Source organism: Lissotriton vulgaris, chromosome 6 (genome assembly GCF_964263255.1).
Source record: "Lissotriton vulgaris chromosome 6, aLisVul1.2, whole genome shotgun sequence".
Taxonomy (NCBI): Eukaryota; Metazoa; Chordata; class Amphibia; order Caudata; family Salamandridae; genus Lissotriton; species Lissotriton vulgaris.
In genome coordinates, this window is record NC_141694.1 from 1,073,598,819 (window position 1) to 1,073,624,672 (window position 25,854).

Here is a 25,854-nt window from a genome sequence, read left to right on the forward strand (position 1 = left end):
TTGGGGCCGGTGGCTGTGCTGACCCGGCCGATTGGTACAAAGGGTACTGGTGAACTGTCTATTCAATGAGCATGTCAAGATTCAGAAACCAGACCTTACATCCTAGTCGAGACTTTGTCTGACAATCCCTTAATGGGCCAAATGAGCAAGATCCGCCACTTGTTGTAGTGCCCCAGAGATTACCAGAAGGGAACCTCGCATGAGACAGCCTTCGGGAGACACGGCCAGTTCTAAACGCACATGGTATAAAGAGTCCAGTACTGCCTGTGCTTCCTCTGTCCTGCAGGGTGTTTTGTCAATCAAGTCTTGCCATCTTCCAGAGGTTACAGTGGAGATGGCTAATTGAAGACACTCAACTTCCGCCCTTGCCTTCACAATCTCTTCAAGGAAAATGGGCAACGGTCTGGACCGCTCCACTACCAGCCTGAAATACTCCTCCACTTCATCTGCATCTGAGTCCTCTTCCTCCATAGCTGGCCTTGCATGTCTTGAGAGGCAATGGGCAGGATTTTGGGTCACTGGGCGATAGACAACAGTGAACTGGTGTTCTTATAATTGCAAAACCCACTTCCTGATCCTCGGTGGGGTTTCAATGACAGCCCCATGAATAACGGAATCAAAGGCTTGTGATCCATGTGGACCACAAAAGTTTGACCAGAGAGATAGAGATGAAAGTGACAACAACCCCAATAGAGCGTGATGGCTTCCTTTTCGATGGTGAAATACTGTGGGCATCAGATGACATTATCGCTTGATGATTTGGTTAGGTAGTCTCATGTCAACACACATTCTCACTTATCCCGGCCATCTGGGCTTTCACGCTACCATGATGGGGGCTACCCATGGAGTCGGACAATCCATCCGCTTGATGATGTTGGCTCATTTCAATTTCATTAACTCTTCCTCCACCTTTTGCCTCAAATGAAAAGCTACCCTTCGGTGTTTCAGGGGCAACAGGTTGAACAGAACTGTTGACATGAAGATGTATCATGCAATCTTTGAGGCATCCTATTCCTTCAAGAAGAGATCTAAATTCTGCCAACAGACCTTCCACACTCTCATGATGTACACTGAAGGCAAAAGTGACCAGCTGCTGGGGACCGGCAGTTTGTTAGCTCAGTACCATGTCTGACCACCCTCTAGTAACATACACCTTGGCTTCAGTGGAACGAGATTCGTGAGTGATTTCTGTGGTGAAGACTTCGGCCAGCATAAGTGGAATGGTGGACCCACACGCGTACACCTGTGTTGAGGTGGGGTGTAGGGTTGGAAGCATTGGAAGTGTCTGCATTGCTGATTGTGCCATAATGTTTATGGCCACCCCTGTGTCAATCAATGCTTGTACCTGGTGTCCTGCATTGAGCACACTGCATCTCGGGATGCGCCTTCTAGGTTTGTTCTGTTTATTGCATGCTGAGCACCTCTTCCCTTGAGCTGGTAATGGTCCTTGAAGCGGGAAGGGCCCACCACACCCATAGCATGTCTTGGGCACGGGGTGAGGCTTGGGGCACATTTTCTTCTTGTTAGAATTTCCGGGAAGGATGGCGTTGACAGGTTCTGTCTTTATCTGGGGTTGTAACTCCGCTTCCATGTGCGCAGCTTGCACTTTGAACAGTTCTTTCAACCTTCCCATCATCAGCATGTCCATCATGGATGTTCCTGTGACCTGGAGAATATTTTCTCTCAACCTTACGGAGACGCACCCCTAAATGAATTGTGCCTGTATTTCTTCATGGAAGAGTGCAAGTGCTAGCCAGATCATTGAGGCGTGCGTAGAAAGCATCCAATTCATTGGGCAGTTGTCTCGCTTGACACAGTAGGAAATGTTCATAATCTGGGTTTGACATGGGCTTAAAATGGGCAGTTAATGCTTCTTTCAACATGATATAGGTGTACGGAGGTCCTGCTTTCGCAACGGATTTGACTAGTTTGTGTAGGCCTGCACCTCCCAAGTGTAGAAGCATAGGGCGCAATATGTCATTGTGCAAGGCTACCAGTGCAAAGCATGTTTCTAGGCACTCTAGCCAGTCCTTCCATTTAGCTGCTTGAACAGAAGGTGGCCCATTAATTATGAATGACTCAATAGGAGGTACGGTAGACATAATGAATGTGATTCACTGTGAATGCCTTAAGGGGAGTGTCTTTCACAAATTATCACTTGATTGACTGCTGATGGGTGTAATCTGGTGATCAGAACTGGGAACCCCAGCTGACTGTGGGAAGGGGTAGGAGGGAGGTTAAGGGCAGCCACACTGCCTTGATTATGGAAATGCAAGTGGAAAGTGAGGAAAAGAAAACACAGCATCCCCTTAGGACCTCCCACGTGGGACAGGGGGAGGTGTGCACACGAAGAGGCCTCTGTGCACGCGAACTGAACGCGAGGCTTAAGCAGCAAGGGCTCACCTCGTAGGCAGCAGACGTAGTCTTGGGCCAGAAAGCGCCTCCCCGGGCTTTCGAATGGGAGTGGGAGGAGCTCCGTAATCTGTGCAGCAGACCACAGCTGCGCCCTCACCATCAGGAGAAAGAAGGCCACGTCAGCAGCATCCACACCGCCAGAGGAGTAGAAAGTGTTGTGTTTTCCAGGAAGCCGCCCAGCCCCAGATGCAATAGGCCAGCAGGGGATGGGACGGCCAGAGGGGCAAGATGATGGGAAAGGCATCCAGCGGGAACCGCTGCACTGCAGTGAAAACAAACACCGGACAGCAGACCAGGTAAGAGGATGTGGTGTGGCATTAGGGCTCAACCATCCTCGTCTGCAGTTGATCCATTTGATAATAGGAATGGGTCTTACTGGTTCCTGTGTGATAGATAAAAAGACAATGACACAGTGTCTGTGGTGTTCTGAACCATGAAGCCTGTTCCCTGGGTTCCTTTATCTCTGTTATTCCCTTCCATGAAGCTTAGGTATTCTGCTCCTCAGCCAACTTAAACATCTTGTGGATATAATATTTTACTCTAATTGTGACCAAAGGTTTTTCCAGAAGCAGCATGCAAAAATTAACGAGCATAGTGGAAAGAACTGCCCCCTTGAAAATCCTTATTTCAGCTTATTATACAATGTAAAATGGCTCACAGACACCATTCACTTGCTATTCATTAGAAAAAAGGTGAGCCAATCCAAAACCCTGGCTTGACATCCGGGGCCATATTATACTAAGTGCCCTCGGGGTGTAATGGGCGTTTGCACCCTTTTTTGCATGCCCCCGGGGCACTTTACTATTACAGATAGCACTCGCGCACATATAGCGTAACGCTTTTATCATAGGGCGTTCCCTCATCCTGCATGGATTGTGGTCCCATACAATTGAGAGAATCTCATTGCCACTGCGCCCGCGCCATATTACAGATTCAGACACAAAGGCAAAGAAGCTATCACGAGGCGCACTGACAGTGTGCCACCTAGTAGGTGTCGCACTGTCAGAGTGACCCCTGATGGCAGCCCTCTGAAGGGGGTGGACATCCTCTTGCAGGCGGGTGCAGTCACTCACTACGCCCACCTGCAAGGGGACCTCTCACTCCTCTTAATAGTATAGGCAGGTTGCCACCTGCACAGTGAATGAAACACAGAGCGGCTGCTTCAAAGCCGTTCCATATTTTACTTGAATGTACTGCTTCCCAGGGTAGTACGACTTCACAACTGCCCTGGGAGCAGCCCATTCAATATAATACAGCGCACTTTCCTTTTTTGCACAGGGCACTCCTTTTTAAAGGTGTGACCAGTGCAAACAAGGAAAATGTGCTGCATAGGGTAATACAGCCCCCAAAGTCCTTGTGTATGTAGGAGTTTAAAACTGCTGAAAGATCAAACCACATCACAGCTGTAACATCTCCACCATCCACATCCTACCTGAGTTCACTGAAAACAGAGGGGCTTATTTATGAGATCCCTGCACCACTTTTTGCACACCGTAAGGTAGTACATGCCTGAAGCAGGGCTCTCAAAGATTTATTAAGCACCTGAAAGCCACGCGGCGTGGCTTTGAGTGGCCTCATAAATCATGAGTAAGTCAACGCAGCGCAAATCGCTGTGTCGCCTTATTCTGAGTCCAGGAGACATTCAATGGGTGCTGCAGTGGGTTTACCCACGCAACATCTATTGAATTAGACGCAGCCCTAGATTTACAAAGTGATGTAAACTTGGGGAAGTGTCAAATCCTCGCTCCTCCCAAGATAAGGCGTAACAAGGAGGGATATGTTTATTTCTCCTAATTTTTAATCTCTTTCCATGAGTACTGCATTTTGCAGCACACATAGAAAGAGAAAAACAACTCTTAGGATTGTCTTTGTGAGGGAGGGTGCCCCTTCCTGTGCTAAAACAATTCTGCCTGCAACGTGGTGAAATGGTGCCTATGTTGGGCCAGGCTGCCAAAACGGTGCCAGAACAGGCAGAAAGGACTGGAATGCACTATGTTGCTTAAATAAGGTGCATTTGTGCCCTTTCACTTTGGCGTAGGGCCTTGCTGCACTGCCCTTTGCCAAAATGCCATAAATGAGGCCCAGAAAGCACAGATAATTCTGTGGTTACGCAAGGGCAAATTCTGCTGGGCCTCACTCTAAGAAGTTATGCTCTTCTAAGTCACATTGTAGTCCAGCCATCACAGTCTTTACCAGATTTTCCCAACAAAAGACAGTAATCAAAAAGACCAAAGTAATACATAAGTATATGTGAGGTAATGCAGGGGTTTATTTATGAGCGCTTGCGACACTTTTATGACACCAGTTCCTCACTTTTTTTGACACACTGGCGGCGTAAAAATGCACCACGTTGCGCTATATTTACAAAGTGATGCGTCACTTTGTAAAGCCCTGTGCTACATTATACCTGCCTCAGGTATAATGCATGCAGGTTGGGCATTCCCCCGCAAAAGCCTCGTGGAAGTGGCGCAGTGAAATTGATAGGATTTCACTGTGCCACTTCTAGGACGCTACTGCGTCAACATCTTATGCCTGCCTCACAGCAGATGTAAGAATAACGCATGCCCTTTCACATGGGGCTAGCCCCATGTGGAAGCGCACATTGCCGGAGGTGCGTCACTTTTGTGACACATTCCAGAAATGCATCATTAGTGCGCCGACAGATACGCCGGTAATACTGACGTATTTGTCATTCCTTACAACATGATGCATCATACAATAAATATGATGTATCCATATTGTGCCGCAAGGAGGGCACACTGAGAAGTGTTGCAACGCTGCTTTGTCGCAGCGATGCAACACTTCTCATAAATGAGGCCCTCAATCCTTGAGGGTTTGATTCATGTGAGTCATCGATTCTCTCAAAGATCTCATAGGGATTCATCAGGTGCCTGGATCCCACAAAATAAATCTGAGCTCTGACAACTCAGGACTTGAAGAAAGTGTGGCAGGTGTCGTGAGCTGCAGTAGCACAGATCAGTGCCCCAATGATGCCTCGAGGAGGGATTATATACAGCAACCTGTGAACAGTGCCCCTTTTTCAAAGCAAAGACATTTTGCTCCAGGCCCACTCACCTTGAATTTATGTTCTCGTTCTTTCGTTACTTTTGTGAGCAGCTTTGCTTTTTGGCGATTCATTGCATCTACTAAGGCGTCACACTGTGCAACAAGACAAGCTTCATACTCTAGCCCATTTTCCTAGAGGAGAAAGAAGGCAAGGAACAAATGTTATGAGAGTGATTATATTCCTTGCACAGTTCACCACAAGTAGTGGTTCAGCTCTGAAAGATTACTATTGCAAGTTCCGAAAACCATGTCTGAATCACATTCTGGGACACTAAAAGATATTTGGATATTCAAGAATGTAAATCAAAAGGAAAACACATTTTCTGTAAAATGACCAATTATTTAGTTGGGGAATTGTTGCTCCCAACGCAGTACCAAAACTATAAAGAGCAAGTCCTAATTCGATCTTAAACTTGTATATACAATCCTCTGCACATGTGGGTATCATTTTATTTTCAATAAGAATACAGTATGTTCAATAAAGTTTTAAAAGACAAGGTAAATAAAAATTTGACTGATCCCTGTGGTTGATGTTTTCTTATTCTTTTATTCCGAAAAACCCAGCCAACACGTGTTTCGCCGTGGGGGAGTACCCTTCGACTTCCTCAGGGCTAAAGAAACATACAATAACATGTCATGGATCAGAAAGTTCAAACATCTTCTGTAAAACATACTGAGATGAATACAAGCATTCACCATACAGTGGAGAAACTCGGATCCGAATATAAGTTCATAAATTCATGCCTTTCAACCAGGAAATTCTGTTTAGAGCGTGTCCAATCATAACCAAAAACCCTCATGAACATGGGTTCCTGAGCATTACTATCTGTCAATTACAGTGTGAGAAGAAAATCCTCGGGTGATAGTCATTTATGTGAAGTGAAGCATTATCGTACTCATCAGGATAGTGACAAGCCCCCGGTGCAAGTCTCCATGGCATCAGAAAGAGGAGTTTCCAATTTGTAGCAATTTAGGTACAGGATATAGGGCCATATGTATCATTCCAATTTGCGATCACAAACGCCGAAACTGGCTGAATTTCGGCGTTTGAAATCGCAATTGGGCTCAGTGGTATGTATGAAAGAAAAACTGCCTTGCAAAATAAGGAATTGCAAAATTTGTGATTCCCTATTTTGCGATTGCATTTAAGAAATCCCAAATTGCTATTCCTTAAATGCAATGTAAGAAGCACAGAAAAAGTGCAATTTGACCTTAAGGAAATGCAAATACCACCAACCTCAAGTTGGTGGTAATTTGCGATTTCTCTGAAAAATGCACTTTTTAGCATTTTTCAAAGGGCCATATGGTTCATGTATGTGTGCCACATGTGCACACATGCACATTTCAGGGGTGCAACAGGGTGTCCTTTTGACACCCTGGCACCCTTGAAATTGCATTCTCAATTTGCGATTCTCTAATTGAGAATCTCAAATTGAAAATGTCTTCCCATTCATTCCTATGGGGCTCTAGGCCTATAGGAATTAATGGGGAGGTATTCCTTAATTGCGATTCGCAATTTGCAATTAAGGAATATGTAGGATTCGCAAAATTATTTGCAAATCCTACATACATAGGGCCATTTGTAGGTAGCCCAATTGCGATCGCAAATGCTGAAATTCGCAGAATTTCAGCGTTTGCAATCGCAATTTGGGCAGTGTGCTATGTAGCACACTAAAAGCCATACGCAAAATAAGGAATCGCAAACTTTGCAATTCCTTATTTTGCGATTGCATTTAAGAAATTGCAAATTGCAATTTCTTAATTGCAATGTAGGAAGCACCCAAGTTGTGCGAATTGTGGCTTAAGGAATCGCAAAATACCAACAACTTCAGGTTGGTGGTAAATTATGATTTCTTTGAAAAATGCACTTTTTGGAATTTTTCAAAGTGCCATGTGGGTCACATACAAATGTGCACACATGTTAATTTCAGGGGTGCAACAGGGTGTCCTATTGACACCCTTGCAACCCTGAAATTGCATTCTCAATTTGCGATTCTCTAATTGAGAATCGCAAATTGAGAATGTCTTCTCATTTATTCCTATGGGCCTTCTAGCCCATAGGAATGAATTAGAAGGTATTCCTTATTTGTGAATCTCAATTTGCGATTCGCAAATAAGGGATATTTGGAATTCACAAAAAAAGTGCAAATCCTACCTACATTTCATTTTGCGATTCTCTAATTGTAATTCCCTAAAAATCACAATTTGAGAATCGCAAAACAAAAACTACCTACATATGGCCCATAGTGTTTTTGCGATTCTCAAATAGTGATTCGCAAAAAATCGCAATTTGAGAATCAAAAAAAATCAGAGTTTCATACATATGGCCCTTAGAGAGGTTCACACAGAGGAAGGATGGTGGCCCTGGAGTTCATAGATTTAGGATGGATATCATGTTTTTCGGCCACAGTGTGTGACTCATGCATACATCTGCGTGCAAGAAATGTGGAACAAATGGCGGTATATACTCTACCTATAACGCAAGCAATTCCATGTTCAAGTTTTTAGAGATGTAGTGAAAGATATAATCTATGTCAGAATATGACCCAGTAAAAGGCTCATTTAGAAAATTGGTTTAAATCCAATTTGTAGATGAGTGGGCTCTCATCTCTCAGCCGGTTATACTTCTGTCCCGGCTGTTCAAAATGTGGGTTTTACCAGTTTACCTCAAGGAATTCATTTAAAATCTATGCGTGATGCCTGAGAGGGAAAATATGTGGTTGGCTCTGTATCTCTAAACATTTATTGTTTGTGAACTATTGTTATCAACACATGTTAAATTATCCTGTTGGGGATATGGAGCCCTGTTCTCACCTTCGGGTGAGTCAAACCATCGTAGGTTATCAGTCAATTTCTCCCATCTATGGAGGGTTTAAATTTTCAGCTCGAATATCCAAAACCGCACCCCTTATATGGGTACCTATGGGTTTAATGAAGCTATATTAGGCCCTAGAATTAGTTAAGATGAAGCTTCCCATGGTCGTAACAACTCCCTTCCTTACCTTAGCGTGTGCGCTGATGGCGTGTTCGCTATTCAGTGAATTCCTATGTGACCCGGAACCAGTGGTGCGGTGTGGATACGTTCCTAATATGTCAACCGCGAATAGAGAACTAAACTGCTAACCGCGGTCATTAAATGCAACCAGAAGTGGATCTCGGTTAAGGCTGAGTACATGAAAACATATCGGCCTGATCGATAAAATAATTGTTTTCAATGCCATGATTCTCGAAACCTAAAATGTACCCATGTATCAGTATATGAAATAATTTTGGGGCATATGAGTTTGTTCAAGTAACGGTGTGACTCGAGCTCAAAGGACGACAGTGTAAAGTCCATCTGATTTGTCCATCTCATGCATGTGCTATGTGTGTACGTGGGTACCTGTAAACATGTTAGCCAAAACCAGGCAATGAGATCCCAACATTTTCGATGATCAGGGAACAAATTCTTAAAGTTTAAACATGCAGTATCATATGAGACTTGCCAGTAAAACATTCCAGAGTAGTCTAAGACAATATCGGTAACATATGCATTATTAAAAGACCAATTAAACTTTGTATTATCACAGTAAAATCTGTATTTACCTTGTCTTATAAAACTTTCATTGAACATATTGTATATTTATTGAAAATGAAACGCTATCCACATGTGCAGAAGATTGTATATACATTTGTTTTTGACCCTAAGGTCTATTCAGAGGTTTCAGGGTGTTTTCCCTCACCTTATGCACCGTTTGTTGAAGTGTTAGAATCAAAACTTATGTATACTTAGGAGGCGCCATTTCCTCACAGATAAGAACACCCCGCTCTAGTTTGAATCAATCTTGAACTTGTTTCCTTTTTTGTGGTCCATTAGTACATTGGCTAATTTTGTTTTGTCTTTTGTCATAGGAAGAAAAAACAGGGAATTTAATAGCAAGTGAGACCTGCATTTTAACGATAAGGGCAACACCTACTTCTAAGAGAAAGGGGTTTAAACAAATATTTCAACAAAGTATGAATACAAGGCACACACCTCAATGACTTTTAGCTCTTTATTAGGACAGAGAGCTCTCCTCCTCCTACGCGTTTCGAACTTCTCGTTCTTGCTCACGGTAGTTTACAGAGTCCCTTGTTTGTTTCACTTTATATACTCAGTATCCACTGTTACCCATTATGAGGAATTGTGGTACTGGCAGTTCTAATTGACAATATAGCTTTATCACTCACATTCTTTAGGCACTCACAGATGTTGATAACATTATTTCAAGGCAGCATTGAACAATTTCATGCATTGTATTTACCACTCAGTCTTGTATTAATGTTATTTAATACAGACTCTTTTCGTTTTTTAAAACAGAAAGGGTTCGATTGTATGATCCATAATGATACTGGTATTGGTTATTATTCATCTGAAATTGAAAGTCTGGAGAGCAAATAATTGTAAGCTTCAAATTTCAATAGTACATGACATGGAAGTCAAACGTTAGATAAGAAGACATGCATATTCCCCTTGCCCTCTTTTTGAAAACTGCAAACAGAACTAAAGGTAGAACTGTCAACTGGTTGGTAAGAGAGAGGATGTCAGGGAGATGGGGAAGGCCCAAAATGTCAATCAGCCACTTTACAAAAGGCTTTGATACTTCACAGATTGAACCAATATTTTGAACACAGTATATTTCATGGACATATTTGATTTCCTGAGTACTGTTTTTGCATGTGTTTTAGCTTTTATTTTTCTGAACCCAAAAACAAATGGACGTTAAATGAAAAATTGATTCCAAGACTTGAACTGTAGCAGGAATGTGTAATCCCAGAAAAAAAGTGATTGACTTTTTAAACTATTCATTGAGATTACATTGCATTCAAAGAATTATTCATGAAAAAATGAATTGACAGTTGAAGACCCCTCGATTGATAATGCTGCCAATCATCCCGAATTAACTGCAACCACAGACTATAGAATTATTTTCTTTAAGTGGTGTGCACTCTTCTTCATTGTGAAAAAGCTCGAAATCTATTAATTGCACTGCATTTGTTTCCTTTAAAGCTGTTTAGGATATTAATTCTTATGACACTTTCATTTTGTTCAAAAAATGTAAAATGTGGCTTTAACTAGATCTCTCAACCTTAACAAAATTTGTACCCAATCTGTAGTCCTTCATCCAAAGATATTACAGAACATTTTTTCCACATGTCAAGAATATTGATCGACAACAAATATAAAAACATATTGTACATCAGCAAAAGAAGTATCTTTCATATCTATTTTCTGCTCTATTTTCAGAGATGGCAATCCGCTAGCAGTTCTTTCTCTGTCTTCTGATCTATTGAAGTCCCATCCTAAAGTTACCATATGAAATTGTGTCTCCCATTACATCTTCACGGTTGAAATTTTCCGAATCAATTCATCCATTTTGTGGGAAACTATTATTTGTGCTGTCAGTCATGTACAAAAATATATGCTCTTTGAAATCAACCTTTCTATGCCAGTTAATTTTGCCAACTATTAAGCTTATTTTCAATTTCAATTTGGCACTTTTCTGGTCTAATATTCTGGGTTCAATAGGCAAAACACTTTCTTAATATCTGGCAATAGACCTTTTGGGTAAATAAAGCATGGAGTCATTGAAAGAGTAAGAGAGATAGAAAATGTGTAATCTTGTGATCTATGTAATGTGGTAGAATCTGCATTGGATATACATAGGATTGGGAGACCAGTAGCTCATAAGAAACTGTAGGACCTTTAAATCAGATTGCGCAATGTTATTTATTATGGCTATAAAATTCACTTCAGACATTGTTTTTCTAAAACCTACTTGAACATGTGAGAGGGAACTATGCAATGTCCATTAATCATTTGTGAAGGAATATGTCTGTGGTGTTGATGGAGAGTGCCATACAAATAGAACAATGTTAATTTATATTCAGACTTACATGATGATCTATTCTCAGACCAATATTACAATATTCAGATTAGGGCATCATAATGTTTAATGTATATGTGTGCACTTTAGGTTTTACATGGTGTAACAGTGTACATTTTTTACTTGATTTTTTTAAGCACAGTTGCACTCTTTCTCTATTTTTTAAATGAGAGTTTCATAAACTAGGATCTGTTTCTGGTAAACATTTCTTAAGATTGTATAGAATCTTAAACTAAAAATAAGGATGTGTGAGAACTAATGCCAATTTATGCTAACAATATAAAAGAAGATGCTGTTTGTGGCACATCACTTATCCCTTATGCAGTTCTGTTAACCTGACCATGCTCTCACTATAATTGGTAAATCGTTCACATTGTTACCCTCATCTTTTAAAGGAACATTGATTACATGGTTTCTGCTCTACAGAATGTAATCCACCAATGGAGAACTGATGTATCATACACACTTCTGTGCCTGGACTTGAACAGTTGGGCAATAAAGTGTAAAGGTTTGCTGCACTTCATTGCGTGTTACACCATTGTCATATGCATGGATCAAGTTGGTCTGAGGAAATCATCAAAACTCAGTAACTATTATCATCTGTATGTTTAGGACCCCCGCCCCCGGTAACCCTGCTAGGTTCCACTACATAACTGTCCATCATCACCCCTATTCTAAAAAAGTATTTTAATACCTTAAGACAAATAATCTATTTAACTTCTTGCAGTTGACTTTTCTCTCCAAGGTAAGCCACAAACATTTACCATTCATCCTTAGCCTCCTGAACAACCACATTGATTTTTGCAAAGTTACTTAAACCATCTTACTCTCAATAAGGAACATTATAGGCATCCCTATCACATTACACTCAAGGACCACTTCCTACCTCTTGACTTGTTAGATCTCGATATTCTAGTACTTCTCTAACTCAGAACCCAATGGCTAATTTGGGATGTGCCACAATTCCTGACCCACAAATCTCCATCTTTCACTCTACCCAACATTCCTTTGATCTTTTTGATCAAAGTATGACTGTCGCCACACCAATGTACTGATGACTCCCAAATCCTCTTTTCTCTACCTGCCTTTGTGCCTTTCCTTCAAGCCAAAATCATTGACTACCTCTAAGACAATCACCAAAGGATGCTCAATTTATCTAAACCAAAAACCTTATTTTCACTTTTGTATATTTCTGACATAACCGTTCCTGCTCGAATTTCAATCGCCCAACCACTTACTTCCCTTACCTTTTGCCAGGCACCTCAAAGTAATTTTTAATGGCTATGTGTCACACCATATTTCATCATCCACCTCCATGCCTGCTGCCTCTTACTTAATATCTGAATGAACTTGATCGCCTCACATCCACATGCTCAGAATCCTCGTTTATGCCTTGTTGGTATGTAAACTATAGGATTGTGGCAATCTCTTAATTTCCCTCCTATGCTATCGATCCCACCCTTGAGAATGTCCATAATGTTCATCAACACAAATGAGGGGAGAAGGCCATTATTGTTTAAACTCCACTACCCCAGGCCCCCAAATGCAATCAAACGTTCACACAAAAGGGGTATGTAGAGTACACAAAAAAAGACATAACCAAGGAAAATTTCTCTATTTGGAAAAACTGCCCTCACTCACATACCAAAGTATGTGACATGCTTCATCATAGGGCCTGCTACAAACGCCCTGGTGTAGCCACTTCCAGGGCGGAGCATTAGGGAGGGGGAAAAAATAATAAATTCCACACTACAAGACGTACAACCAAATATGTCAATACATACAAAGAGTAACACACATAAGATGCAGAACGTGCAGTGAACACCCTGTGGCTGAACTGATAGTGTGACAAAAAAGTGCAGTATGAGGATGTGATTAAAACTGATTAAGGGTGCCAATAGAAAGAATTACTTTATTAGATACAGTTAGGTACCCCTACCAGGATTAAAAATAAGAAAAAGGATAGGAAATGTCTTGTTGAGAAAATGAGGTTCCTCAAGACTTCCCTCCTATCACTGCTGAAGTCAACATGTTTCGACCGCTTCAATTGCGCCTAAAAAGGTCACCCCGGTCTTCGTCAGGACTGTCGCAATCAGTGCCACTGTCCGCCCTTCCGTAATTCGGTCACAGGGCCTTCAGAGTAGAGTAGGTCATCCAGATCCGTACTCCTCCAAATCTTCTAATTGATCAGTGGAGACTAGTCCCCATAATGCGGGAAAACATTCACTGAAATGGAGCAGAGAGTATTGATAGAAAACAGAATGTCCAGAATGTTACCAACTGAACTGTGTTCAGCATTCTGCGCATCACCACCCCCGCCTCCTCTTATGGGATGCAGACAAATGTATGTGAAAACCACAGTGAAACAATGACAATCATTGAAAATAGCATTACTCATTTTCTGCAGAGCACCTCAAGCCATTGCCTCTAATTTCGTTTGGGTACAGGAAGTACTCAAGTGATTTTCAGGAAAGATGATAGACACTATAAATCTTTTAAAGGATGCAGTGCGGCACTGTACTTATAGCTCATGCAGAACAATGTTATTTTATTTTTAGAAACATTTGAAATTCTTGGGAGTTGCACCTATAATGTGTCTCCGGGAGTGCTCCCAACTGGCACTTAACAACATCTTCCTTGAACAGGCATATAAATCATTGTAAGTTTAGGTTGCAAAATAATTTCATATTATTTTCCTTTAAAATTGTATTGTGACCCTGGAGATATTCCTGATTATGTTCGATATACTCTGAAATGCAGACCTATATGAAATAAAAGATAATTGGCAGAATGCAGAACTAAAATATTTCTTTGTCGGGGAGAATGTGTTGCTTTAGTTGCATTCTCCATCTCCCTGTGCGCCTCTTCGAAAAGGACTGATGCATAAGTACATTTCAGTGTAAAGCTTTTATAAATATTCATTATTAGAAGAAATGTTATTACAATATATTCAGTCATATTTTCAAATATGCTTTATCATCCTTCTACTGTAATACAGAGAACACGAACAAAATGCATACTTATTTGTTACAGACTCCTTGTGCAGTTGTCACTGATAAACAACCATATATAGTAAAGAGGAAACTAACAATTTCCCCCATTTCTAAACTTATACTTAATATAACAAAGCATAACTCTCTATAACATACAATATTGGTAGACTACTATAAAATAGGCATATTAGGACATTAAAACCAGTTGAATAGGGTTTTCACCAAATTATGAAAGAAAGCATGGCAGTGGATAGGCACAACATTATGCGGAAGAGACAGGCAATATTACTGTTGTAATCAGTCCCATTTAGCAGGCAAGTAGTGTCTCAACCAATAACCTCCCACTGTTCTCCTCATCATGTTATTCCTGCAGGTGTGTCGGTATGACATATGCGAGCCAAGTGAAGTATGTCCCATGACAAAAATAAATAAAAAATACATGAAATGAAAGCAGAAATGAAAGCAGAGATTAGCTATCAAGCCTAACATTAAGGTCGACTACTTTCTAGTGGGCTACAATAGGTGGAAGCAAAATATGAACAAGAGACTACTGCAATAGGAGGGCCAACAGAACACCCACCCATGTGTGCATATCTGTATATCAAATCAATCAAATCAGCTTTATTCAGTGTAAATATTCTCACCATAAAAGCATACTATGAAAGAGGAACAATTCTAATTACAGTTTTTGAAACAACAAAATATAAACATCAACATTTCATTGACTTACAATATGTCAGACCACAGTACAATATTATGTGCAAAAGTGCAATCTAACCAAAAATTAAATGGTGTGCAATCAAGAGGGTACAATTGGCAGTTCATTCAAATACATAGTGTGTAAATATTCAAATCAGTAAGATAGTTCAGACTCCATATCTATTGTATGATAGGAAGCATGCATGTAAATGTTTACCATACAAATTTTAAAGTGCATAGTGTTATCAGAAGTACTGTATATATATTCAAACACAGAGGGCTACTAACATATTGGCCTACGTCATACAGATATATAAGGTGTGTAGTGCTTGTGTATATGACTCGAGCTACAAGCCATTGTCTGATTGTTCGTACGACAAAGCGTCCAAGAAAGCATATGCCTTCCTTCTCCTTATTGCAAGTTGTATATATAGAATGACTGCATTTGTAATTTTCAGATTTTACAAGATACATAGTAAGTTAAAAGCCTTTTTTAATAAAAAAAGTCTCTTAGATAAAAACAAAGGTTTTAAAATTGATCTCCGAGTATCCATATAAAAACTACAAAAAAGTCAAAAGTGCAGTGCAGATTGGGTAGACTTTCTATCACACGTGCGTAGCGGGAGTTTATGGCACCACTTTTTTTGCTGTTAGGTATTGAAATGTTCCAAACCTAAGCCTGGTCAGGTAAAATCTGTATTGTGTATTCCACACCTGTATATGATATGGTTGGGTACACCTTACGGATGGAATTTCACAGTAGAGGTTAACACTGTGCTTTTGTCTAGCTTCAACCTCTCTAGCTCATTCCGTGGCTTCTAAATAAATAGTCTTCAGATCTCTTTTACTGTATTCTGCAATAGCTGCAGGGTTCGCTCTATCAATATACACCCTGCAGCTGGCCAGGAGAGTATGTATGTTCTGAAAGAAAAATAATTAGGAACTGGTTTTAAATAAAGGACAGAACCGGACAAGTGACAGCAAAAACTATAGGAAAACAAAGTGCATGGTACAAAATTATAGACTTTATTTTATTATATTAGATTATGGTTATGATAAAAAACATCGTTACTTTATTACAAATTTTTGTCGTGTGCATGCCTCCACTGTACATGTGACAATTGATCTACATATATATACACATTATTGTATCCTTAGTGCAGTTCAGTACATTTCAAAAGATGATTTTGACATGAGAACTGTATGGAAGCTTGTTTTAACACACTGTACATAAAAACATGGCTAAGTATGACATCTACGCGCGTTTCGGCTGAGGGCCTTCATCAGGGAGCCATGTGAGTGTCCAAGTGAACCTGGATGAAAGGATGGTGCAGATTCTCACAGGGAGGGAAGTTAGATTGGTCAGAGATTATCAGATCCTTTCCGTACCGCTACTATCATGACGGTATCCGTCCGCTAGATCTCGCGGTCCGTGCAGAAGCCCACAGACCCCCATTGGAAACACAGTGGACGCAACCAAAAGACTGTCAGCGCTAGAAGAATCGTCCACAGTTCCCATTTAGAGAACTATTGAGCATAACTCGCAGGGTATCTGCATATTGCTTCACTGGCGTCAGGAGCTCGTAGCCCTGCAACTATATAGGACCATTTCTACAGCCCACTACTCTCACCAGACATTCAATTAGCAGGATAATCAACCAAAGAAAAAACTAGTAAAATATTCAATAAAGTACCTACGTTTCCAAGACAGACAGTCCTACACTTCAGACCAATCTAACTTCCCTATAAAGTCTATAATTTTGTACCATGCACTTTGTTTTCCTATAGTTTTTGCTGTCACTTGTCCGGTTCTGTCCTTTATTTAAAACCAGTTCCTAATTATTTTTCTTTCAAATATTATACCCATCCCGAATTAGGAACTCTAGTCGGGGATACCCCTTCCTTTTTACATATATGTATGTTCTGAAGCCATGGAATTTTGCTGCTGTGGCCGAGAGATAGACAATCTAAAATTAGGTCCTGTGTACATTTTGTCTCTTCTTTGGCCCACATCCTTTGCCAAAGAGCGAGACCAGCCAGATTGTTTAAGTCTGTTAAGAAAGATAAGGATCGATCTTTGTGCGTTATATAGTACAATGTCGAACCAGGGACTGTATCTGTATACATTTTACAATTATTTGGAAAGCATGAGACCTGTGTGATAGCTAAATCTGTCTCTAGGCTGCAATATAAACTGTCTTGAGTACGTTACGTTAAACATTACGTTAAAATTATTTGTAACGCGCACTATCACCATCGGTTTCTTGGCGCTCATTGACAGGTAACGTGAACCAGAGTGGGAGGGTTATTCATATGCGGATTGAAAGAGCAGGGTTTTTAACAGTCTGCGGAAACAGTCGTACTTTGGGCAGAGACGGAGTGAAGGTGGCAGAGAGTTCCAGGTGGAAGGGGCCAGGACAGAAAAGCTCAGGCCACCGTGCTTTTTTCTTTTAAATTTGGGGACATCGAGGAGATTTAGTGATGCTGAGCGAAGAGCTCTAGAAGGGATGTGACGTGATAAGGCCGAAAAGATGAACGCGGGGGCTGCATCCGAAAGGGCCTTGAAGGTAGTACATGCCAGTTTGAAAGTGCAGCGTTTGGAGACAGGGAGCCAATGCAGACTGCGGAGGAGGGGAGTGACGTGCTGATGTTTGGGCTGGCGGAAAATCAGGCGAGCGGCCTGATTCTGCACCAGCTGAAGTCGGAGAAGGTGGCATGCAGGAATTCCTGCGTACAAAATGTTGGCATAGTCGAGCCTGGAGGTGATGAGCGCGATGACAACTTGGGTCAGGGCTTCTTTGGTAAGAAACCTGCTGATCTTGCGGATCCGCCTGAGGTGGAAGAAGCAGGCAGAGGTGATTTGCGGTCTCATTGATAGATCTTCAGAAATGATCACCCCCAGGCTTTTGACTGAGCTCACGGGAGTGGGTGCTGTCCCCAGAGATGTTGGCCAGAAGGTGGAATTCCATGGGTGATTGGGGCCTCCTACCAGGACGAGCTCAGTTTTGGTAGGGTTCAGCTTTAAGTGGCTGTGGTACATCCACTCCGCAATGGTCAGCATGGTGGACTGGAAGTTCATACGGGAGGAAGGAAGGGAGTCTATGGGAAAAATTAGCTGGAGGTCGTCCGCGTAGTTGAAAATTGTGACCGGGGAGTTGCGGAGGGAGGCTAAAAGAGGTTGGAGATACAAATTAAAAAGGAGAGGGGATAGTGCAGAGCCCTGTGGGACACCGCAGGGAAGGGAAGTGTAGGGTGCGGAAAAGGTGGAGAGGTGAACGGACTGTGAAAGCTGGTGAAGGAAAGATCTGAGCCAGTCAAGGACCACTCCCTGAATGCCGGCGTTATGGACACGGTCGATCAGGATGGTGTGATCGACCGTGTCGAATGCCGCCAAGAGATCTAATAGGACAAGGGCTTGAGAGGTGTTTTTGTCAGCGCCCTTCCTGAGGGTGTCCATGACTGCTACGATGACCGCCTCGGTGGAGTGGAGGGGTCTGAATCCCGCTTGTTGAGGGTCTAAGAAGGAGGATTTCTCTATGAAAGAGCTCAGGCAGCGGGTAACGTAGGTCTCCAGAATCTTTCCTAGGTAGGGGAGGAGGGAGATGGGTCTGTAGTTACTGAGTATTGTGGGATCTGCATTGGGTTTCTTTAAGATAGGTAAGACTGCAGCTTGCTTGAAGGAGGATGGGACCTCCCCGGTAGCGAGGGAGTTGTTGAGTAATGCTAGAGGGGGGCCTGGGCATGCAAGAAAGGCTTCTTTCAGAATCTGCGGAGGACAGCAGTCATTGGGGGATCCCGATCTGACTTTATGAAGGAGAGAGGCGAACTCTTGTAGAGATATCGGCGTGAACTCTGTCAAGGTACTGGTATTAGTAGGGGGAAGAGAAGGAGGAGTAGGAGATGCCGGGGTCGGAATGTTGTTTTTTATTATTGTAATTTTCTCTATGAAGTAATAATTAAGCGAGTCACAGAGGGTTTGGGTCGGCTGAGGTTGGGGGGTGACTCTATCTGGCAGGGAGAGCTCATTTACGATTGAAAAAATATCTTTCGTTTTGTTGTTTGAGTCCAAGATTTTTTGTGAGAAATATGCCGTCTTGGCTGCCAGGATTGATTGTTTGTAAGATTTCAAGGTTTCAGTGTAAACGAGTTTAAGCTGTGGGTCATAGTGGAGACGCCAGCGGCGTTCAGTTTGAGTAACGAGTCTCCTTTTATGTCACTAGTCATCTTCTCCATTCCCACGATATACAAATATTTAGTAACTTCCACACAGTTTCAGGTTTCTAATAACTAGAATGGAGACTTAAAAAAAACCTTTCTTTTAGAACCTATAAAGGAAATCCACACATTCTCTTGATTGTTTGGAGAACTGAAACAATGTATAATGATGACTGTTTGTTGGACGGCCACAAGGAGACCAGTGACTTTTCACTCCTGCTTTGACTATGGAACCTTTTCTCCACTCGAACTATTAAGTTCTTTTTATTAGTTCAAGCCAATGGCAGTCCAAATTACCAATTGGTAACGAAAATGATTTTATAATGACTGCTGCAAAGTAATACACAATTAGTTGTGGGAAGGAAATTGTGTTGCTGAGAAATACAAAGGTATTTTATTTGAGCCAAAGAGGTCTTTGTGAATTTATCTTGGCCGATATTGAAGCACAAAAAGTAGCTGCTATCAGATGGACAAAAACTCAGACCTAATCCATAGAGCTACATTTTTGGATACACAACTCAGCAACAGATTTATATATCTGTTATTTAGGCTGGGTGAATTTGTACCTCTGAGTTCTGAATCACCCATATTTTCCGAATGCATATCAGACTTTAGTCTGCAAACTTTTAGTCAGCATGCCTTTACTCTGCAATTAATTTTAAAATGACAATAACTGTCTGTACACAAAATAATATATATATATTTTTTTTTTAATAAACACCCAATATGTGGATATTACCTAGCGGCAGTCACCGCTAGTAAGTTAGTTAGGTCTGCTTTTCCATAGAAACAGTATTTTATGGCTTGCTAATAACTTTGGCCCTGTTTGATTAATCTTCACAAACCTTTCCAAAGGAAAAGTTCATCCACTTTTGAGCCATTTGAAGTGGAAGTTGATGTAATACAGTATCCTGAGTGTCCAAAGGCATAACGCCAAAATGTACATGTGCAGTTGTATGTACTCTGCTATTACTAACTCTATACTATCTTTCAGATCACTAAACTTGAGGGTGCACTATGAACCGGCACATGCTTGGACACACATCTGATTTACAAAAAGGGGGTGGTGATGAACAGAGTGTCCGAGTTAAACAGACCACTCTTACCCAGTCCAAAGATCAGGGCTTGATCCATCACCGTTATTTATCTCACTGCCCCATCCCAGCTCAGAACCTGGCTATATGCAAATCAGTCTGTCCCTGGCCCAGTGCATCATGGGAACAGGGCAGACTAAACTACCAAGCCAATTCTTCACCAGAAAGGAAACAAGCTACCGGGGACCGGTTTCTGGCATTTCAGCCTTCTTCGGCCCGGCTTGCTTGAATCCTGATGGAGCAGTGAGAAAGGGACTCATGTCTGAGTATACCCTGCCACACCTATAGTGGCCAAAAACGATTTAAAAAAGGGGGTGGTGATGAACAGAGTGTCCGAGTTAAACAGACCACTCTTACCCAGTCCAAAGATCAGGGCTTGATCCATCACCGTTATTTATCTCACTGCCCCATCCCAGCTCAGAACCTGGCTATATGCAAATCAGTCTGTCCCTGGCCCAGTGCATCATGGGAACAGGGCAGACTAAACTACCAAGCCAATTCTTCACCAGAAAGGAAACAAGCTACCGGGGACCGGTTTCTGGCATTTCAGCCTTCTTCGGCCCGGCTTGCTTGAATCCTGATGGAGCAGTGAGAAAGGTACTCATGTCTGAGTATACCCTGCCACACCTATAGTGGCCAAAAACGATTTACAAAAAGGGGGTGGTGATGAACAGAGTGTCCGAGTTAAACAGACCACTCTTACCCAGTCCAAAGATCAGGGCTTGATCCATCACCGTTATTTATCTCACTGCCCCATCCCAGCTCAGAACCTGGCTATATGCAAATCAGTCTGTCCCTGGCCCAGTGCATCATGGGAACAGGGCAGACTAAACTACCAAGCCAATTCTTCACCAGAAAGGAAACAAGCTACCGGGGACCGGTTTCTGACATTTCAGCCTTCTTCGGCCCGGCTTGCTTGAATCCTGATGGAGCAGTGAGAAAGGGACTCATGTCTGAGTATACCCTGCCACACCTATAGTGGCCAAAAACGATTTACAAAAAGGGGGTGGTGATGAACAGAGTGTCCGAGTTAAACAGACCACTCTTACCCAGTCCAAAGATCAGGGCTTGATCCATCACCGTTATTTATCTCACTGCCCCATCCCAGCTCAGAACCTGGCTATATGCAAATCAGTCTGTCCCTGGCCCAGTGCATCATGGGAACAGGGCAGACTAAACTACCAAGCCAATTCTTCACCAGAAAGGAAACAAGCTACCGGGGACCGGTTTCTGGCATTTCAGCCTTCTTCGGCCCGGCTTGCTTGAATCCTGATGGAGCAGTGAGAAAGGGACTCATGTCTGAGTATACCCTGCCACACCTATAGTGGCCAAAAACGATTTACAAAAAGGGGGTGGTGATGAACAGAGTGTCCGAGTTAAACAGACCACTCTTACCCAGTCCAAAGATCAGGGCTTGATCCATCACCGTTATTTATCTCACTGCCCCATCCCAGCTCAGAACCTGGCTATATGCAAATCAGTCTGTCCCTGGCCCAGTGCATCATGGGAACAGGGCAGACTAAACTACCAAGCCAATTCTTCACCAGAAAGGAAACAAGCTACCGGGGACCGGTTTCTGGCATTTCAGCCTTCTTCGGCCCGGCTTGCTTGAATCCTGATGGAGCAGTGAGAAAGGGACTCATGTCTGAGTATACCCTGCCACACCTATAGTGGCCAAAAACGATTTACAAAAAGGGGGTGGTGATGAACAGAGTGTCCGAGTTAAACAGACCACTCTTACCCAGTCCAAAGATCAGGGCTTGATCCATCACCGTTATTTATCTCACTGCCCCATCCCAGCTCAGAACCTGGCTATATGCAAATCAGTCTGTCCCTGGCCCAGTGCATCATGGGAACAGGGCAGACTAAACTACCAAGCCAATTCTTCACCAGAAAGGAAACAAGCTACCGGGGACCGGTTTCTGGCATTTCAGCCTTCTTCGGCCCGGCTTGCTTGAATCCTGATGGAGCAGTGAGAAAGGGACTCATGTCTGAGTATACCCTGCCACACCTATAGTGGCCAAAAACGATTTACAAAAAGGGGGTGGTGATGAACAGAGTGTCCGAGTTAAACAGACCACTCTTACCCAGTCCAAAGATCAGGGCTTGATCCATCAACGTTATGTATCTCACTGCCCCATCCCAGCTCAGAACCTGGCTATATGCAAATCAGTCTGTCCCTGGCCCAGTGCATCATGGGAACAGGGCAGACTAAACTACCAAGCCAATTCTTCACCAGAAAGGAAACAAGCTACCGGGGACCGGTTTCTGGCATTTCAGCCTTCTTCGGCCCGGCTTGCTTGAATCCTGATGGAGCAGTGAGAAAGGGACTCATGTCTGAGTATACCCTGCCACACCTATAGTGGCCAAAAACGATTTACAAAAAGGGGGTGGTGATGAACAGAGTGTCCGAGTTAAACAGACCACTCTTACCCAGTCCAAAGATCAGGGCTTGATCCATCACCGTTATTTATCTCACTGCCCCATCCCAGCTCAGAACCTGGCTATATGCAAATCAGTCTGTCCCTGGCCCAGTGCATCATGGGAACAGGGCAGACTAAACTACCAAGCCAATTCTTCACCAGAAAGGAAACAAGCTACCGGGGACCGGTTTCTGGCATTTCAGCCTTCTTCGGCCCGGCTTGCTTGAATCCTGATGGAGCAGTGAGAAAGGGACTCATGTCTGAGTATACCCTGCCACACCTATAGTGGCCAAAAACGATTTACAAAAAGGGGGTGGTGATGAACAGAGTGTCCGAGTTAAACAGACCACTCTTACCCAGTCCAAAGATCAGGGCTTGATCCATCACCGTTATTTATCTCACTGCCCCATCCCAGCTCAGAACCTGGCTATATGCAAATCAGTCTGTCCCTGGCCCAGTGCATCATGGGAACAGGGCAGACTAAACTACCAAGCCAATTCTTCACCAGAAAGGAAACAAGCTACCGGGGACCGGTTTCTGGCATTTCAGCCTTCTTCGGCCCGGCTTGCTTGAATCCTGATGGAGCAGTGAGAAAGGGACTCATGTCTGAGTATACCCTGCCACACCTATAGTGGCCAAAAACGATTTACAAAAAGGGGGTGGTGATGAACAGAGTGTCCGAGTTAAACAGACCACTCTTACCCAGTCCAAAGATCAGGGCTTGATCCATCACCGTTATTTATCTCACTGCCCCATCCCAGCTCAGAACCTGGCTATATGCAAATCAGTCTGTCCCTGGCCCAGTGCATCATGGGAACAGGGCAGACTAAACTACCAAGCCAATTCTTCACCAGAAAGGAAACAAGCTACCGGGGACCGGTTTCTGGCATTTCAGCCTTCTTCGGCCCGGCTTGCTTGAATCCTGATGGAGCAGTGAGAAAGGGACTCATGTCTGAGTATACCCTGCCACACCTATAGTGGCCAAAAACGATTTACAAAAAGGGGGTGGTGATGAACAGAGTGTCCGAGTTAAACAGACCACTCTTACCCAGTCCAAAGATCAGGGCTTGATCCATCACCGTTATTTATCTCACTGCCCCATCCCAGCTCAGAACCTGGCTATATGCAAATCAGTCTGTCCCTGGCCCAGTGCATCATGGGAACAGGGCAGACTAAACTACCAAGCCAATTCTTCACCAGAAAGGAAACAAGCTACCGGGGACCGGTTTCTGGCATTTCAGCCTTCTTCGGCCCGGCTTGCTTGAATCCTGATGGAGCAGTGAGAAAGGGACTCATGTCTGAGTATACCCTGCCACACCTATAGTGGCCAAAAACGATTTACAAAAAGGGGGTGGTGATGAACAGAGTGTCCGAGTTAAACAGACCACTCTTACCCAGTCCAAAGATCAGGGCTTGATCCATCACCGTTATTTATCTCACTGCCCCATCCCAGCTCAGAACCTGGCTATATGCAAATCAGTCTGTCCCTGGCCCAGTGCATCATGGGAACAGGGCAGACTAAACTACCAAGCCAATTCTTCACCAGAAAGGAAACAAGCTACCGGGGACCGGTTTCTGGCATTTCAGCCTTCTTCGGCCCGGCTTGCTTGAATCCTGATGGAGCAGTGAGAAAGGGACTCATGTCTGAGTATACCCTGCCACACCTATAGTGGCCAAAAACGATTTACAAAAAGGGGGTGGTGATGAACAGAGTGTCCGAGTTAAACAGACCACTCTTACCCAGTCCAAAGATCAGGGCTTGATCCATCACCGTTATTTATCTCACTGCCCCATCCCAGCTCAGAACCTGGCTATATGCAAATCAGTCTGTCCCTGGCCCAGTGCATCATGGGAACAGGGCAGACTAAACTACCAAGCCAATTCTTCACCAGAAAGGAAACAAGCTACCGGGGACCGGTTTCTGGCATTTCAGCCTTCTTCGGCCCGGCTTGCTTGAATCCTGATGGAGCAGTGAGAAAGGGACTCATGTCTGAGTATACCCTGCCACACCTATAGTGGCCAAAAACGATTTACAAAAAGGGGGTGGTGATGAACAGAGTGTCCGGACACACATCTGAGGCAAAAAAGTGAGCTACGAAGATTTTCTCCAGTATCAACACTACCTCTCCTGCTCCATCTATTACTTTCTCTCTCTCACACTTTCAATGTCGTTTTTTCTCTCTCTCCCTCTCTCTCCCCTTTCTCTTTCTCTTTTCAATTTATGAACGCTGCTGTCCACTCTGAAGATAAATAAATCAAGGCTGAATTTAATACAGTCCACAGTATAGAACCAAAGCAGAATTCAAGTTGTGAGCTCTGCTGAAAACAGTGTTTGCAAAAGGTAAGCAGAGCGGCCTAGATACACAATGCCTCCAATTAAACGTGCAGCAAATAAACAATATTGTCCTGCATAATGACCTGATCTCTCACCTAATTCTGTCTCATCTCTGAATCATTTTAAAGACCTGCTGGACCATATTGTAGATCTGAGCCAGCAGGCACTTCCCTACAGACACCACTTCAGCGCGGGCCTATGAGAGGGGTGGGATGTATCAGGCACACGGCACACAGGCGAATAAGCAATATTGCCAAGTGTTATGTTAATTTGTGATATTTGACCTCATTCAGTCATATCGATCTAATTTTAAAGACTTATTTTCATTTTTGTTTTGCAGGTTACCTACGCTCCTACCATTGGAGTCCATCTCACACTTTGTTAATTATACTGTTATGTTAAAGATACGTTTCTATTTATTTATTTTGGTTTTAATAAAAGTTCATTAAAAAAACTGAGTGTATACTTCTTCGTTTTTAAATAACATTTCACTTTTATTTTGTGTGATAATCATATGCTTAGAGAAGATTTAAAAATCAAAAGTAGAAATGATGTTTATAACTAGAAGTATCATACTGAGGCTAACTCTTTACCAGAGTCTGTAGCTGCAATTGTCGCTTCCTATGGAAAAATGTTAAAAGTCCAGCACACTTGCTGTTTGGATTAGCAACTTTGTGTTGTGAACTTGTAACCTGTGTGCTCAGTTAA

The 25,854-nt window shown here is 42.8% G+C and overlaps 1 protein-coding gene across 2 annotated transcripts in view; it reads right to left on the reverse strand.

The window, feature by feature from the left end:
* Positions 1–25,854, reverse strand: part of TRIM67 (tripartite motif containing 67) — a 526,294-nt gene that overhangs the window by 234,886 nt on the left and 265,554 nt on the right. For both annotated transcript variants that reach the window (XM_086925344.1, XM_086925343.1), the window contains exon 3: positions 5,491–5,613. In XM_086925344.1, coding sequence (XP_086781470.1) covers positions 5,491–5,613 — 123 coding nt within the window. The remainder of the gene's footprint in view (positions 1–5,490; positions 5,614–25,854) is intronic.